At 42.6% G+C, this 16,314-nt stretch overlaps 1 protein-coding gene across 2 annotated transcripts; it reads right to left on the reverse strand.

The window, feature by feature from the left end:
* Positions 1 to 495: 495 nt before the first annotated feature.
* Positions 496 to 7,762, reverse strand: LOC123181067 (pentatricopeptide repeat-containing protein At1g08610). Of its 2 annotated transcripts, XR_006491485.1 has the most exons (3): positions 7,501 to 7,761; positions 5,349 to 7,307; positions 496 to 1,060 (listed from the first exon to the last, which is right to left on the reverse strand). XR_006491485.1 is itself a non-coding variant. In XM_044593281.1 (2 exons), the coding sequence occupies exon 2, from the start codon at positions 7,254 to 7,256 to the stop codon at positions 5,454 to 5,456; it is 1,803 nt and encodes a 600-aa protein (XP_044449216.1). In that variant the 5' UTR covers positions 7,257 to 7,307; positions 7,501 to 7,762; the 3' UTR covers positions 5,275 to 5,453. The 2 variants fall into 2 exon arrangements, 1 of the variants encoding a protein (XP_044449216.1); XM_044593281.1 differs by lacking the exon at positions 496 to 1,060 and having other exon boundaries at positions 5,275 to 7,307; positions 7,501 to 7,762.
* Positions 7,763 to 16,314: the final 8,552 nt, after the last annotated feature.

Consider the following 16,314-nt stretch of genomic DNA (forward strand, 5'->3'; position numbering starts at 1 on the left):
CGGTAGCGCAAAGCCATACGATACGGTGGCGGCTAGGGTCAAAAACGGTTCAGTAATTAACGCGTCCGTTAATTATTAATTAACGACTCATTAATTTTTCCCGAGCAGCAAAAATATAGACAACGTGCATAGCTCTGTCCTCGGCTCGGCTCAATCCCGCAACCCGCGGCGCGGCGCGGCGTGGCGAGGCGAGCGAGGAGGAGGAGCGCACGTGTAGGTCTCCTCTTCTCATGTTCATACAAGTGTTAGAAGAGCTCACCTTATAAAGAGGTGCAAGTCTCACTCAACTTCCATGCTGGGACCAAACTTTAGTCTCACTCACTCCACTCACACGTGTGCATGAATGAGCCAAGAGAATTTCAGAATTTTAATTGGGCTTTGAGACAAAGGCCTACTAGCAAAATTCCAACAAAATAATCTAGCAAGTATAAGTAAATCAAGTAGTCGAAACACGTCAATACAGTTTCAAAGATCTCATCGCGAGGAAGCCAACAATGAAAGTGGAACGTCAATCGGGTCAACGTTTTAAGAGAAATAGTTTTGAAAATTTGATTTTAGAAAAATCTGTCATGCTTGTTTTTTTTTTACATTGTTTGTCATGCCGTTGCGAGGAGGGAAGCGCCGGCCCTTAGTGCGGCCCTTCGATAAATTAACGCAAACAATTTTCCATCACAAGAAAAGAAAAGCGCACCAGCATGGCAGCATTGGCCACTGTCATCGCCACCTCATCAGGAAACAGACGATAAGATGCACGCTACTGCTGCCGCCATTACATGCATCCAAACTTTAGACAAAATACTTTTAAAAGTTAAATTTTAAGCAAAATACATCATCTTTCTGAGGCCGAAAGAATAAAGCGTGACGATTCATTCACCTCCAAGCACATCGCCGCAGCACCGAACCACGGCTAAGGTGCTGCTTGAAGATGTGACGCGGGCAGGGTACGGGCACACCATTGCGACGTCTGGACAATTGAAGCATAATTGCATAGCACCGGAACGAGACTTTTGCAGAGGACCATCAAGAAAAGCCATCGTTCCTCTCAGACTCATAAGAGCCCCTGAAGAAAAATAAAGATAATCTTGATGAATAATACAAACTCTCAATAATACTATAGATCATTAGTACAGTAACTAAATTGTTTACTCTGAGGTGAAAGTTTGAGGGAGAATTGGTTAAGGCTCCACCCGGTATCATGTTAGATTACGATAACCTTGCTTGATTGAGCTGCTTGTATCAAGGGTTTGGCGTCTTTTCTTGATCAAGCAGCAAAGATGTATTATTGTTTTCTAAAACATACCAAATGGTTGGATAACAGGGTTTATTGTACTTTTTAGCCCAGATCACCAACCAGAGTAACACTTTCTACTTATTTTCCACAGTAGCTTCAAGCACAGCAGAGCCAACTAAAACCCATTTGTTTAAGCTGAAGGGGTGCAGAGGCCATCAACTTCTATTTCCATCAGTATAAGTGCAACTCAAATATTCCCTCCATAAAGAAATATAAGAGCGTTTAGATCACCACTTATCTAAACGCTCTTATATTTCTTTACGGAGGGAGTACATACAGAAATGGACTCTTAGTCTCGGAAGGAAATTGTCTAACCCTATGAACAGAGTGTATAATAAATTAATAACCGTAATCAGATCGAGCAAATCTTAGTAATAGTATGTGCTAGCGTGAATAAATAGAAGAACTGCCACCCTAGAATACACGGGTTTTCTTCCCATATCCTGGTGGGGGTGTGTTGGGCTCTTAGCTATGCAGGAATGATGTGGTTTTTGACAAAAAGAGGATTTCTTCCCCTACGCAGGTTATACACTCATGTACGCATTGGCTCCATACGCAGTCTTTTATTCAGCAGACGGAGCACAGGGAGCTTTTTGGTAGCATGCACCCAACTGGAGCGAGTAGCAAGTTAACCCGCATGGATGGTGGTTTAGTCTATGGATGGGTCCTCCAGCACCTTTGTGTACAATGCTAAGTGCTAATAAAAGGGCTTAGGAAAATAGTTGTTTTTTAAGCACTTGCGCTTATTTGCAGAGCGCAGGTGCTTATTTAGGAACCTCTGCTCCAGAAATAAGCACCGGCACTTAAGGAAAAATTGGTTTGTTTTTCTAAGCACTTGTACATGGTCTTATAGTGTGCCTTCTTTTTGTCGAACTATATCAGTTATACTTTTTGTCTGTCAGTTTTCAAGTCCTTATACAGTACCCAAAAGTTAATAAGGGCGGTCTATTTTTTTTCTAATCTAACAGGTGAGATTAATTCATAGTGAGACAAACTTTTGGGGAAACCTATCAACGCTCGCGTCGCTCCCGCGGGGGGGCGGCTAGCCACCGCCCTCCTTTGTCCGCCGACGAGCAAAGCCCACTCGGCAGACGGCGGCGGCGGAGCCACCTCGTCGCGCTGCTTCGGCCCCGAACAGGGCAGCGCTTCAGGCGTCGGTTGCGTCTCGACGGCGCGGGTAAGCCGGGGCAGCGGCGGCGCTGCTCGTCCCCTCCCACGGTTGGGGGCATGTGGGGCGGTGCTGAGGCCGGCGTCATCGATCTGGCGCCCGGCCCCAGATCTGGCAGTGGAGGCGCACTGATGTGCATGTTGGGGTGCCTGGGGTCGCCTCCCTCGGCCGGGGGAGTTGTGGTGGTGGCGGCGAGCTGCAGCTTTGGATGGCGCCGCGGTGGGTGTGCCATGGTGGTGACTACTGTGGTGCGATTGCAACCCTTCCAGTTGCACGGTTGGCATGCTTGAGCAACTTCGATGGTTCTTCGATCTGGGTTGGAAGAAATCCCTGCTTCGAATGAGGTTGACAACGGCGACCCCCGCGGGCGTCGTTCCTTTCCTGAAGGCGTTGTTTTGGTCCAGATCGGGCTCCCTTCCTCGAGCTCGGGGGAAACCCTTGGTCCGGCCTCCGAATCAGGCGGCGGCGGCGTCATGGCATCGCTCCCTTCTTTAAGGCGTGTCTTGTTGCGCAAGGAGTCTCAACGGTGTGGCTTGAGTCATGGTCAGCTGATGCTCTGGGCGTGGGCCTCCTATGCGCAATGTACGACATCGTCGGCGCTATCTCGATGGCACCTTCCCTAAGTCTGCCCAGGCCCTGCCGCTCACTTGCCGACTTCCTCTTGGCACAATGGGTGGCGGTATGTTGGTTTGTGTTGGCCTTGGGTCTTGGTCTTGTTGTAGAGGTCTCGGCGTTGGTTGTGACGTGGCTTGGTTGCTCTGAAGGCTCGCCTCATCGCCATCGGCATGAGGTTGGACTAGGGAAGCATGTATCATAGTAGGCAAGATGGGTGGGTGTGGTGGGTGTGGCGGCTAATTGTCGTGATTTGCGTTGTGATGGTTGAAAGGCCTTGTATCCGGCTTCTTTGCCGCTCCTTCAATGCGATGATACGCATGCTTGTGCGTATTCGAGGGAAAAAAAAGATTAATTCATAGCCAGTATTGCGGAGTGCAAACTTCCAATGATAGGGAGTACCTTGATGTAAGGGGCAAAAATGTAATTGTACATTGACGCTCAGTCTCTTTCCAGTTCGGTGGATTTTATTTTAACTCTGATCGATATTGGATGATACATGTAAGTCCTTTCCACCGGTCCTAATTTCATTTTAAAATCAACTTATCCATCTAGTGATTAAATGTGGTCACTTTACTAAGAGTAAAATGCATCATAAGTCCTAAAACTATTGGAGGTGTGTCAATTTAGTCCTATACTTCGAAACTGTAGTTTTAGGTCCTAAAACTATTGGAGGTGTGCCAATTTAGTCCTATAACTTTGAAACTGCAGTTTTGGGTCCCATAACTATGTAAGTTTGTTATCTCAGGTCCTAAGCTTGCATGTCCAGCATTGACTCGCCACCGTGTCACTTGGAGATGCTTGAATTGTTGCCACGTTGACCCAATGGACCCACCAGGTTAACTTCCGCGCCGTCCCGCAGCAGTGACTATTTCCCACCTGTGGCCATGCTCGTGCCCAAACAACAACATGCACGACCAGCTCTACAGCAAGGGTATCAGGGCAAGGGCAAGGGTATCAGGGCAAGGGCAATGTCATGAGAGAGAGAGGGGGGGTTGGGATGGCATCCTCCATCCCAATTGGCTCGCTGTCTCTCCGGCGTCCGCGCCCAGGGAGAGGGATGTTGTTCTCCATGCCGACTGGCTCGGGGTCTCCCCGGCGGCCGCGCCAAAACCTCTTAGCAAGGTTGCCTTGTGGCTCATGGGCACGCAGGTGGAGGGCGTGCAGGTTGCAACACACTGCGACGTTGAAGCGTATGGACCACTTTTGGGGAAGTAAACACATATAAAGTGCTCTTTTGAAAAAAAAAATGCACCATAGATGCTGGCCATGCAAGCTTAGGACCTGAGATGAACAAACTTGCATAGTTTTGGGACCCAAAACTGTAGTTTCGAAGTTATAGGACTAAACTGACACCACCTCCAATAGTTTTGGGACCAAAAACTGCAGTTTCGAAGTTATAGGACTAAACTGGCACACCTCCAATAGTTTTAGGACCCAAAGCTGCAGTTTCGAAGTTATAGGACTAAACTGACACATCACCAATAGTTTTAGGACTTATGTTGCATTTTATTCCTTTACTAAATATTTCTGAAGATGACATCAAACAATCTGTGGCAGATAGGCAGGGCACTATTGCCTTTCCCATAGTCATCGTGGAGGTCAGACTGGAGAGCCTTGCCGCGGGCCGCCGGGCTCGTACCACAGCCAATTTAGAGGTTTGTGGAGAAGAAAGCGGCTGAGGTTCTCCGTGAATTAAGACCTGCAGGACATTGATGTAACCCACCCAGCAAACTGAAAACTGTGGCAGCAGGCACAAATGCGCAGTCAAGGAGGAGGCTGGTGGAGTTTGTCGCATAACAAAAGGCATGATGGAGATGATTGGAGAGGGACGGCAGGGCAAGTGCATGGGGCAGATGGGACAGTTTAAATCAGTACAACAAGATTAGAATTAAAAAAAGATAACTGAGTCCTTAAAATTCCCTGACAGCGGCAACTGTTGCAAATATAAAATCAGTACAATTAGGATAGCCCTGTTTCCTTAATGCAGCAACTGAGTAATTAAAATTCCCTGTAAACGTGATGCAGTTGAAAAAATGAAGTGGTCATGCACTTCGAAGAAACGCGCACTCAACGAAGAACACAACAGAAGAATGTGTACTCCAATCCAAGGAATGCATAGAAGTTTTCCTTTTGAAACAACACTAGAGCATATATAATCTAGAGTCTAGACAATATGTTTCAAATGAAAAAGATAGCAGCAATTCACGCTTCAAACTTCATTCATAATATTTGCAACATAAACAGCCATTGAGTGAGCATAGCCTTGTACTGTACCTTTGCTTGCCGAGACATTATGCATAACTTCCAGGAGTTATCTGCTAAGTTAGCTGACTTCCATATTTCACGACTAGGAAGTATCTTGGCATCACGCTCTAGTAGCTAGCTGCTCAACACAACAGGGGAATCTTCTTTCACTATCTTGCAGTCAACTAATTCCTGAAGCAGCCTTTCTGCTTCTTCAATCCTGCCTGAATTGGCGACTCTTCTGACTATAGATAGATAAAATGAGTTACTGGTGTTTTTAGTTTCTGATACCATTACTCGCAGTATATCAGCAGCAGCTTCTGCTTTGCTATCTCTGCACAATGCCTGGATCACCATGACAAAAGTAGTTACTTTAACCTGAAAACCAAGAGCAAGCGTCCGATTCAAGAGCAGTAAGGCCTCTTCAGCCATGTTTTTCCTACAGAAGCACATAACAAGTGAACCATAAGTAATGTCATCGGGACTGATCCCATCACTAGCCATCTCATCAAACAGATCCATAGCTTTGTTCACCTCACCCTTGTTTGCTAAAGCATCTATCAGGGTGTTGTATGTAATACGAACCAACTGCCATCCATTTTCTCTGATGCAATGGGCTATCAAAAGAGCTTCTTCCACCATACCCTGTTTACATATGGCATTTAGGAGTGTGTTGTACGTCACTATATCAGGAAAACATTTATCACTAACCATCATCTCCAACACACCAATAGCCTGATCGAGATGTCCATACTTACAGAAGTAGTTGATAAAGATATTGTAGGCAGTAACATCAGGCTCACAATTTGCATGGTTCATATGTGCAAGTAAATCACAAACTTCAGCCCACCTTTTTGTATTGCAGAGAGAATGGAGTAAGATGCAATAGGTTGTACTATTTGGTTCAAGGCCTTCAGCAATAAGACGAGTTAAGATGGTCTTTGCGTCCTTCAGCCTGCCTGCTTTACATGATGCACTGATAAGAGCATTGTAGGTGACAACATCTGGTTGACATCCCTCCAGAGCAAGTTCATTCAAGACTTCCATGGCACGCTTAGGACCACAGTTTTTGCATACAAGATCAACAAGCAAGGTGCTCGTCATAACATATGGTGGCCAACCTATTCTTAATTGCTCTTTCCAAAAGGTGATTGCCCGGCCATACATACGCTGGTTGCACATGCACCTAATCAAAGTGTTAAAAGTGATGCCGTTCGGAGAGATACCGCCATACCTCATGTCCTCCAGTACGTTCATCGCCAAATCCAGCTGCCTTGTGCAGCAAAGTTGCGCAATCAGCATGTTACAGGTGATGGTATCTGGAATCCCACCTGAGAGCGCCATAACCTCAAGGACATCCCTGGCTTTATTTGCCTTACCAGTTTTAACAAGGCCACGGATTAATCTAATACAACTCTTAGCATCCGGAATTTGGCCATGTAGCACCATCTCATCAATCACACAGCAAGCTTGAATGAGCTTCCCATTGTTGCAGTACCGGCGAAGGTTGCCAGCATAAAACACCCCTTTATCTTTTGGCAAATCAACCCCCTCGTTTGAGTTCTGACCCAAGTGTTTCCACGGCTTAGCTTGCAGGGACAAAATGGCCCTCTCGATGTCCCCAGCTGCTCTGCCATTTCCAGAGGCTGCACGATCCACCGAACCATCCCGCATTCTTCGTTCTGGCCGCATTACTACCACATTACCCGCATTCTTCCGCTTGGCGAAATCGTCCCCTGACCCAGGCCGCTGGTAAGGCCTCATCACCACTAAATCGTCAACATTTCTCTGTTCAGTTCTAGGGGGACAATCTAAATGCACCGCATGTGCTCTGAAATGGGAAGGGCGCATCATCGAGATGGTGATAACGATAATTGGGGCGGATCCACTTGGCCACAAACCACACCGGTGGCAGCCTGCGCCCCCCGAATGCACCATTCTACTGAACCGCCATGGCAATACGATTTGCCCCTGCGCGCGCCACCGTCCCTGCACAGATTGGGAAGGGGAAATTTGAATCAGCGAAAAGGGAAGAGGCCTTCGTGACAGCGAAAATTAGCAAATGGCCGAGCAGACGGGGTTTAGGGTTCTTGCTCAGAGGTCTCCGCCACTAGAGACCATTTCAAAAGAACAAGCTGCGCACAGCAAAGGTCCGTAGTACAGAGTCGGGATTGTATTGTACCGGTGGTAAGGGTCACACTGCAGCTGGAGCTGGAGTACGAAGCCTGAACTGGTGCCGGGAATGGAGAACGGACGGGGCGAGGAACTCCGCCTCGACGAGTCGAGGTCCCGAGCGGAAGAGCTGAGCGGCGGCGGAGGCTCGGCCGGATTCGTCTCTCGCCTTCGTGTGGCGAGCAAAGCGGTGAGGTATGGGGAGCTGCGAGACTGTGCGAGCGGCAGCAGGAGAGAAGTGGTGCACGCCGCCGATGGTGGGATGGGAGGAAGGAAGGAGGCGTCCCCCTATTTGACGGGCCAAGGCCGACAGCTCCGTTATGGGCTGCCCACAGCGCAGCCCAGAAACCTTACATCTTACTAGTAGAAAGCCCGTCCCACGGGCTCTTGAAATAATTTACAAGAGTTACATGTTAATTTCCACACGTACAAACAATATAAACAAACATAATTATTTAATAACTGAAGTTCATTTTTGCAATGTAAATTGATAACATAAAGAAAATTAACGACATGTCCATGTAACAAACTGAGCGATGTTCCAACTAAACATCTATTACAAAACTATTAACATCTAGATGATGCGCTTAAGAAATTCTTTCACAATATCAGAAAATTTTCCTTTAGCTTCATTCCCACGATGTTTTAGCAAGTATAGTAAAAACTGCTTCCTCAATTCATACCCATCCTGCACAAATAATACATGTAGTTAGTATGAAAATTTTACGCCGAAGGGCTTAAAACATGTAATAGACAATACTCACCGCGCAAATCGGCTTGACCAATTCGTTACCGTTCCACCAGAGCATAAAATGAAAAACAAAATAGCCAGACACATTCCTGCAAAATTTTAAATTAATAATATAAAGAATATAGTGATAACAAAAGTAAATGTTTTTGTTATGAATTCATTACCCGTCTATACTCGTTGGAACACCGAACGGAAATAAACGTTGCCATTTAGATATATCATAATTCCAACCAGGCAGCTTTATTTCGAGTGCTTCTTTGAAATCCCTTGCAAAACTTTTTAATTTCAGTGCATGCCTCAATTTTTTCCTCTAACGATTGTGATGTTTGAATAGGGTCCATAATATATAGATGATGTGCCTCTTTGTCGACGACATACAAGATGTATCGGCCGATGGATGCATAGGAAAGATAAATCTAAAAGTGAAGCTATTAGAAACAACAATAAACCATGATAACAATGGACAAAATACTTTACTTACCTTGTTGCACGATGAGATGTCGCTGTCCATCCCAGGCCAGCTATCAAATAATGTTGCCAACGTCTGGATAGTTTCCTTCTCGCAAAACTTCTGACCTCGTGTTGACTCTAGCATCATGGACTAAGCAAAAAAAGAAATATTGTTTCAACATGTTGATACTAATGACACATAGAATGAAGAGTTACGATAACTTACACAAAATCGTAGATCCATGTAGTGTACAGGAGGGTCTGTGAACAATACTCCCTCATCACATGCCAGCATACGCACGGCGGTGTTGAAGCAATCATTGTCCATGGGCTGCTCCATGTTAAGTATGCACTAAAGTTTCTTAAGACTTAAGCCCATTGGATCGGGTGTCGAGCTCCGAACCCATACCTCCCTATAAATTGGATGGTAAGAAGAACAATAATATACATCCGCACATTAAATATTGATACATGATACTTACTCCAAACACCCGGCATCATTGATCGACATGATGTAGTTGCAAAGGCCCGCAAGTAATTCACGTTGGTCCGTGGGTATGATAGTGATTGGGGCAGGACGTTTGTCTTTGAGTACGTCAGATGGATTCTCCAGGATCTCGAGATCAGAATCAGCTAAAGTTTCTTCATCGTCAGGTTGATGGTATATGGGACCTCCTTTTAGCTTATTCAGCTCTGAATCGAGCAAAATGACAGCTAATTTTTGTCGAAAATGTTTTATATCCTCCTACAAAATATATATAAAAACAATTTATAAAATATTTTGAGATGAAATAACGAGATAATGTATAAAAATGAAATACCTGGGTGAACTCGTCTGACAGTCCATGTGATGTCTAGTATTCCATATAATTTAGCATAAACAACCCACATGATACGCTATAATATTATAAAATAATGCTTTAGAATATCACACAGATGAATCAAATAAACAAACCATTCTAACAAGTGCTTACCCATCGGTTTGTATTGCCTCATGAAACTGCTCTACAACCGTCCATTTTGTAACATTGAGATCGGGCCACTATGACCTCTGATAAACTCCGGACTATGCTCTACAAGTTTCAGACGCTTCTCGAGTCCTAGTAACTATTTTATACATGAGAAATATTAGGGATGAAGGCAAACAAAGCATATGTTAAGAATGAGTAAAAAAATAGATAGTTACCGTAGTAGCAAGGTCATTGCGTTTGACCCGAGAACCAAGTGAGTCCAATACTTGAATCTCACGTTTTTTGGCATTGGCGACTGCTAGACACCAATGGTAGCCCGGCATGTTAATCGGAATGAATAACTGGTGTAAATATCATACAAGTCACGGTCGCAATTAGATATAAATATTAATAAATCATTATACATATGAATTAAATAAAAACAATCCATAATTATATGCATGAATAACGAGACAAAAACTAACCACATCTTGTTGTAGATAAGTATTAACATGATGCACAATGCGGTGATATTTTGATGGGTCTATGTCTTTTTCCCCATCTTCTTTTATCTGGCCAGATACAAACATGCTAATAATGTGTACCTTTTCACCCGCCCTATCTTGTAGATGGTCGTGAGCAAGCATGCAATATATGTAAGCATTTATCACCTGTAATCAACATTTAGATTATATTTATATTTCATGATATTATATATTTTTCATATTATTAATTACAAGGTTTATGCAATTGGTCTTACACCGTCATGTAAGAACATATCATCTTTCATAAGACATTCCAAATTGTCGGTTGATAACAAGGCATCTCCAATGTCCACGAACTGGGTATTCTTGGGGGCAGACTTGATTGATTCAATGACTGTAATATCTCTAGGGGTACAAACATAGTCTGTCGAATTCATAAAAAATGAGCCCACTTAGAAATCCAAATGAGCAAAGTTAGTTGAATACAAAAGGCAATATCACAAAAAAAAGATTGATAATAATATTAAAAAAATACCTTATGGGATAATATGTAAATTAGCATCCTTTTTTGGTTTGTTATGAGATATAACCTCTTCGACATTATTATGTTATGAATTTTCGTCCCCTTTCAGCGACATTGCATGTGAACCCTCAATGGATTCTTTCCGTGCATCTCCAAAGTCCATATCCATGTCTCCTATATTCTGAAAACCCAAAAATATAAAAATAGACCTTTCATATTATCATCTATAATATACATAGAGAGGAAGGTTAGCTATATGCACCTCTTCTCGTGGTGTTTCAGTGCGGTCTGTCATCGTTACATCAGTGCGTATGTTGGAACCCATCACTTTATAGCTATGCTGAAATATAAATAGTATTTTTTGCTGCATCATATAATGTGAAACTAACACAACTATTTTCTCTGTGATAAAAAATGCTTTTGATTATAATGCTGAAGGCAGGGGCGACTGGGCCGGCCCATTTGGAGGTAACGAGCTCCAGCCGCGTAGAAAAATGGCCCGAAACTAACCACATGTCTTAAAGAAACCTCGTGATAGGCTTGTGGAGCGACCTATTAAGTATCAAACTTATTTTGAAAAAATTCAAAAAATACACACTAAACATTTTGTAATATACGTTGAACATTTTCTTGACATACAATGAACTTTTTTCATTATAGAATGAACTTTTTTTAACATACATGATTTTTTTAAAACATACAAATATATCCTCTGAACAAATTTTGAATACCCATTGAACATTATGTAATATAAGTTGAACAATTTTGTAATACACATTGAACATTTGTGTAATATACACTTAACAAATTTCAAAACACTGTGATTATATATTCATTGAACAATTTCTAATAAATGTTTAACAGTTTTGTAATGGATGATGAACTTTTGTAAAAAACCATGAACATTTCCTTAATATACCGATGAACACTTGTGTAACATGCAATGAACTTTGTATATTATAATAAAAAGGAAACGATATAAATAAAGAATAAAAAAGTATAGGAAAAGAAATATAAACAGAAACAAAAAGATAAGAAAGAGAAAAAGGAAAATAAAAGAAATAGAAAGCAGAAGAAACAGGGAGGCAGCAGCGAAACAAGTATGGGCCGGCCCAAACAGGGCTGTTGCGAGGCGAAGCTTCAGCGAAGCCACTATATAACAGCCTCACGGCCCGGCGACGGCCCACCTGGCACGCATGCCTCTCGGGCGGCAGAAGCACTGGAGCGACGCGGCAAGCCCTTTCCCCTCCCCCCGCCGCATTCTACCTACCCCCTCGCCCCTTTCCCCTTATCCACATCACTCTCTCCTCTCCTCTCAACTCACGCACTCAAACCATCTCGCCCTTTCCCCTTCCCCTGCCGCATCGCCGCCCGCGTCGATGAGCAGGCAGCCGCACTCTTTCGCCCGCCGACCACCGCATCGATCTCCTGCATCGACAGACCTTGGTGCTGCGTGCTGCGCGACCGAGCGGGACGGACGGGGCGCGCTTCCTGGAGCACCTGTGGGTGCTCGATCCGGTCCCGTTCCGGTCGGATCCACGGCGGCGCTCCTCTCCGGCGATGTCTCAGGTGGATCCGAAGCGAGGCGTCCCGATCTGCAACGCCACAGCTCTGGTACGCCACTCCCCATACCTGACAACTCCATTAAACGCACGCTGCTCCGATCCGCCCCCTCCTGGTCTTCTTCGAATCTTTGCGTCCCTGATCTCGTTCCTCTTGTCTTTCTGTGCCGCGGCACCGTCACCAAACCACACATGCACGACGAGGACGACGACTGCTTCCCGACGCCGCATCTGGCGCATCCATGAGAGGCGCCTGATGGGGCTTGGTTGGGAGGCGCCTGATGATGTAGAAGGCAAGTGAACAGAGGCACTTGGTGGGAGAGAAGTTGGGCTCAGGTGATGCGGCGGTCGGAGAGATGTTGTGGAGGAGTTGGCCGGCGACCCCTTTCCTTCTAGCTTCTACGAGTCTGTGCATGTGTGACCTGTGCTGCCGGGGAAAGCGAAGCAGCAGCGTGAGTCCTCCCTTTGCCCTTCTCTTTCTGTGTTATAAGTACTCTTGCTCTATCAAGGTTTGCGTGCTAGGTTTTCATCTTGGTTTAGAAATTGGACGGATTATTTGATTAGCAGATCGTTAGCGTAGATTAGACATCCAGACGATCAAAGAAGTAGGTGCTTAATGGATGGGTGGATGCTGGCTTTAAATCGGCTCTCACCTTATCACTGGATTTGATGTGATCTGGATTTGAGGAACTTGGCTCCCTTTTACATTCTGAAGATCTATGCGTCTTGTTTTCGATGTGATCTCGATTCGAGGAACTTGGCTCCCTGTACAGATCATTTTGCTAATGGGTACCTCAACGAGAGTACAATGCACATGGTACACCAATGATAACGTCCCATACTGCTATTCAGTATTTATTTGTCATCTCAGTGCTAAATGGAAATTTTCTTTTAATTTATGTATCTATATTGTTGCCCTAGCAACGCACGGGCATTTAGCTAGTGAACTTCCTAAATCAATTCGTACACGCGGCTTTGCCCTTTGGAAACTTGTTTAGTAGTACAAGACGATAAGAGGCCGAGGGCATCTGTCACCCTCCATCTAAATTTTTTGTGACTAAAGTAACAGGCATTTCTTACTGATTATAGTTTTTGAGAAAAACCATATAGTTAATTCTCATTTTAAGTGTTTGTTGTTTTATCTTGAACATCTTTCTTTCAGAATGATTTGAGTCTTGTTGGTAGGCATTGTTCAATAGTCAACATAAATGCAACTTTGTATTTTGAATGATCAGTCTAACTTCTCCATTGAAACAAGCGACAGATCTTCAGTGAGCAAAGAGGGCAGTGGAAGGCAGGAACCCAACCCCAGGAGTTCCTTTGAACCTTTCAGCGTTAATACAATTATGCTTACACAGATCCTGAGAAGCAGTATCTATAAATGTGTAAGTTAATTTATCTGTGCAAAAATATCACTCTGACAAAACCTTAGGAGTAGAGAGACATTGGTCTAATATTGTTACACACAAGATTTTGATGTTGTGTTTGTTTGAAATGCAGATTCTTGGGCCATTTCCAGCCTCAACAAGGCAAACCTCCTCTTGTGGAAGTTGTACTGAGATCAGCATTACAATATTGGCCGCCAAGGAACTCTAAGTGAAGAAACTGGAAGGTACTGATATAAACTCTTGTACTAACAACAGCATTGTTTGATAAGCTGTGTTGTGCCCCTTACTACCATTCTCATCAATTATAGATTCGTGATGGTCTGCAAGATATGCTTTATGAGCCAATATAAAGTTTAAATAGTTGTTTCACTTGGCAGCTACGAAGGTGGTTTAGAATATTGTTGTTATATTCTAGTAATAAAGAAGAATGCCCACATCACAACTTATGCAGAGCAAGTGATTAATTGTTATTTATCCCGTCTTTCCTAATCGCTAATTCACTGGATTCTTAATGTGCAGACTGATGCAGAAGCAAAGCATTTCAAGAAAAATTTCCTCCAACTGAGGGCAAGAAGGGGCCTACACCACTGACAGCCATTGCCATGCAGAAACGGTGAGCCCAGTGCACGGTGTTCACTTTCCTAGGAGTGCTAGGAGCATCTGCAAATAGTGCCAGCTCAAAATAAGCACGTGCATCGTATTACTTGCTCTATCTTGAGAATGTAGATTCATTTGGTTGGGATATAGTTGGTATTGGAGTATTACATATCCATTGTGAATAATTTTAGACTATTCCATCGAAGCATTCTGTCCTCATGCAATTTTAATTACATGAAATGACATAATATTATGACTCTGATGATATATATCTTCAGATGCTTTTTTTTGATAAAAGAGAGCTTGCCTCTCCGATTTCATATAAAGAAATCATCTGTTCACAGACAGATAATTATATTTGTTTGTTTTCTGGCATGTTGAAACACTTAAAAAGTTATTAGTTTGTTCTTCTGGCTCAAATATATTTGTGAGATTTCATTAAAAAAATATTGCTTGGCTATGCAAATTTAGGCAGTGAACTATGGTCATAACTTAAAAAGTTAGGTGTATGCTACACTTGCGATGCCCAGAATAGACTGTTAGCCTATAATATCTGAAAGAACTGTTTGTATTCAGTTGCATCCCACCTAATAGGACTGCTTGATTAGATCTACAATCAATTGTATTGGCTCTGAGCTTTTTATAAGCTGGCACTATCTCCACTGGTGTTCTTCATTTGGAATTTGATGGTATGCCTGACCAAACATGATCCTAATCTAATTATTTTACAAAAGAGAAAGATCCAGAAATTTGATGGTATGCTTTTTTTTAAACTACTATTAAGGACAAATTTAATGTATTAATTATATCTAGTGGTGGAAGTTGGATGAGGGGCCCATTCTGAATAATTTTAGAGTATTCCATCGAAGCATTTTCACCTTATGCAGTTTTTATTACATAGAAGGACTTAATATTATGACTGTCATGATATTAAGTTTTTCAGAAGTGTTTGTTTATTTGTTTGTTTTCTGCCATGTTCAGAATTGCATGCATGCTTTTATTGCTATAAAATGTGCTTTAGAAAATCATGTGTTCATAATTGCATGCATAATTTTGTAGGTGAACATACAGAAAATGCAAGATAAAACATACTTTTGATTGTATACCTCAACCAAACATGATCCTAATATAACAAGTATTACACTTTTAGAGAAGATAAAGATCCAGAATTGTTCGTACCTAGAGGAACTCGCCTTCTTGATGTTGTTGTGATTTTCCTCCAGGTCTGCTGTTGTGATGGCCGAAGGAAGAGCAAGGAGGGGGAGGAGGGATGGCAGAGGAGGTTAACATCTATAGGTAGGCCATGCGGAGAATAACTGGGTAGCAGATCATGGCTGAATATAGTTGTACCATATATACCATTGTTTTCTACCATATATACCATTGTTGATGGTGCAGATATATTTCCTTTTTTCATCAAATGCACACCTGTTAATAAATTAGAAAAGATGTAAAAAATCAGAACTTACTAAAGAATTAAATTATTGTATCTGTTCTTTATCCCAGTATCAGATAATATATTCCCAATTCCATTATTTCAGCCCACTTATTTTGTGAATACAACAGAAAAGGAAATAAAAGAAACTTCCTTTTCCTACTCCCCGTGGTCGTCTGTATGTACAAGCATTATCTCTTTATTAGGAAAATCGTATCTCTAGATTTAATACAATCTTATTTCTCTATCCCAGACAAATGAAATATTTAATTTACTAACTCATATTAATGTATACACCGAAGGATTGCACTGGAGTACGTCTGCTAATAAATCAGAGAAGATGTAAAAGATCCAAACTTGCTTAAAACAATTTTGTTTCTTTACTATTTCTTTAAGTTACTGAATAGTTTTTATGAGGTATAAAATTTTCGCATATAAAAATATAATAGTTACAATATGCAATTTGTCTATTAAAATATTAAAGTGGTAACGGTGAAATTATAATGAATTTTTTGTTCACTTATTTTCTCACTGAAAAATAATGCTTTGGCCTTTTATGTCACTTGTTTGGTTGACTGTATATTAACTCATTGTAGTTATCTTTTGATGTGTTGATTTGGCAGCTTTTATTATGAAGCTAAGCTTCTAGACACACATCTGATCTGGTAGTTATTTGTATGAGT

Source organism: Triticum aestivum, chromosome 1D, assembly GCF_018294505.1.
Source record: "Triticum aestivum cultivar Chinese Spring chromosome 1D, IWGSC CS RefSeq v2.1, whole genome shotgun sequence".
Classification (NCBI taxonomy): Eukaryota; Viridiplantae; Streptophyta; class Magnoliopsida; order Poales; family Poaceae; genus Triticum; species Triticum aestivum.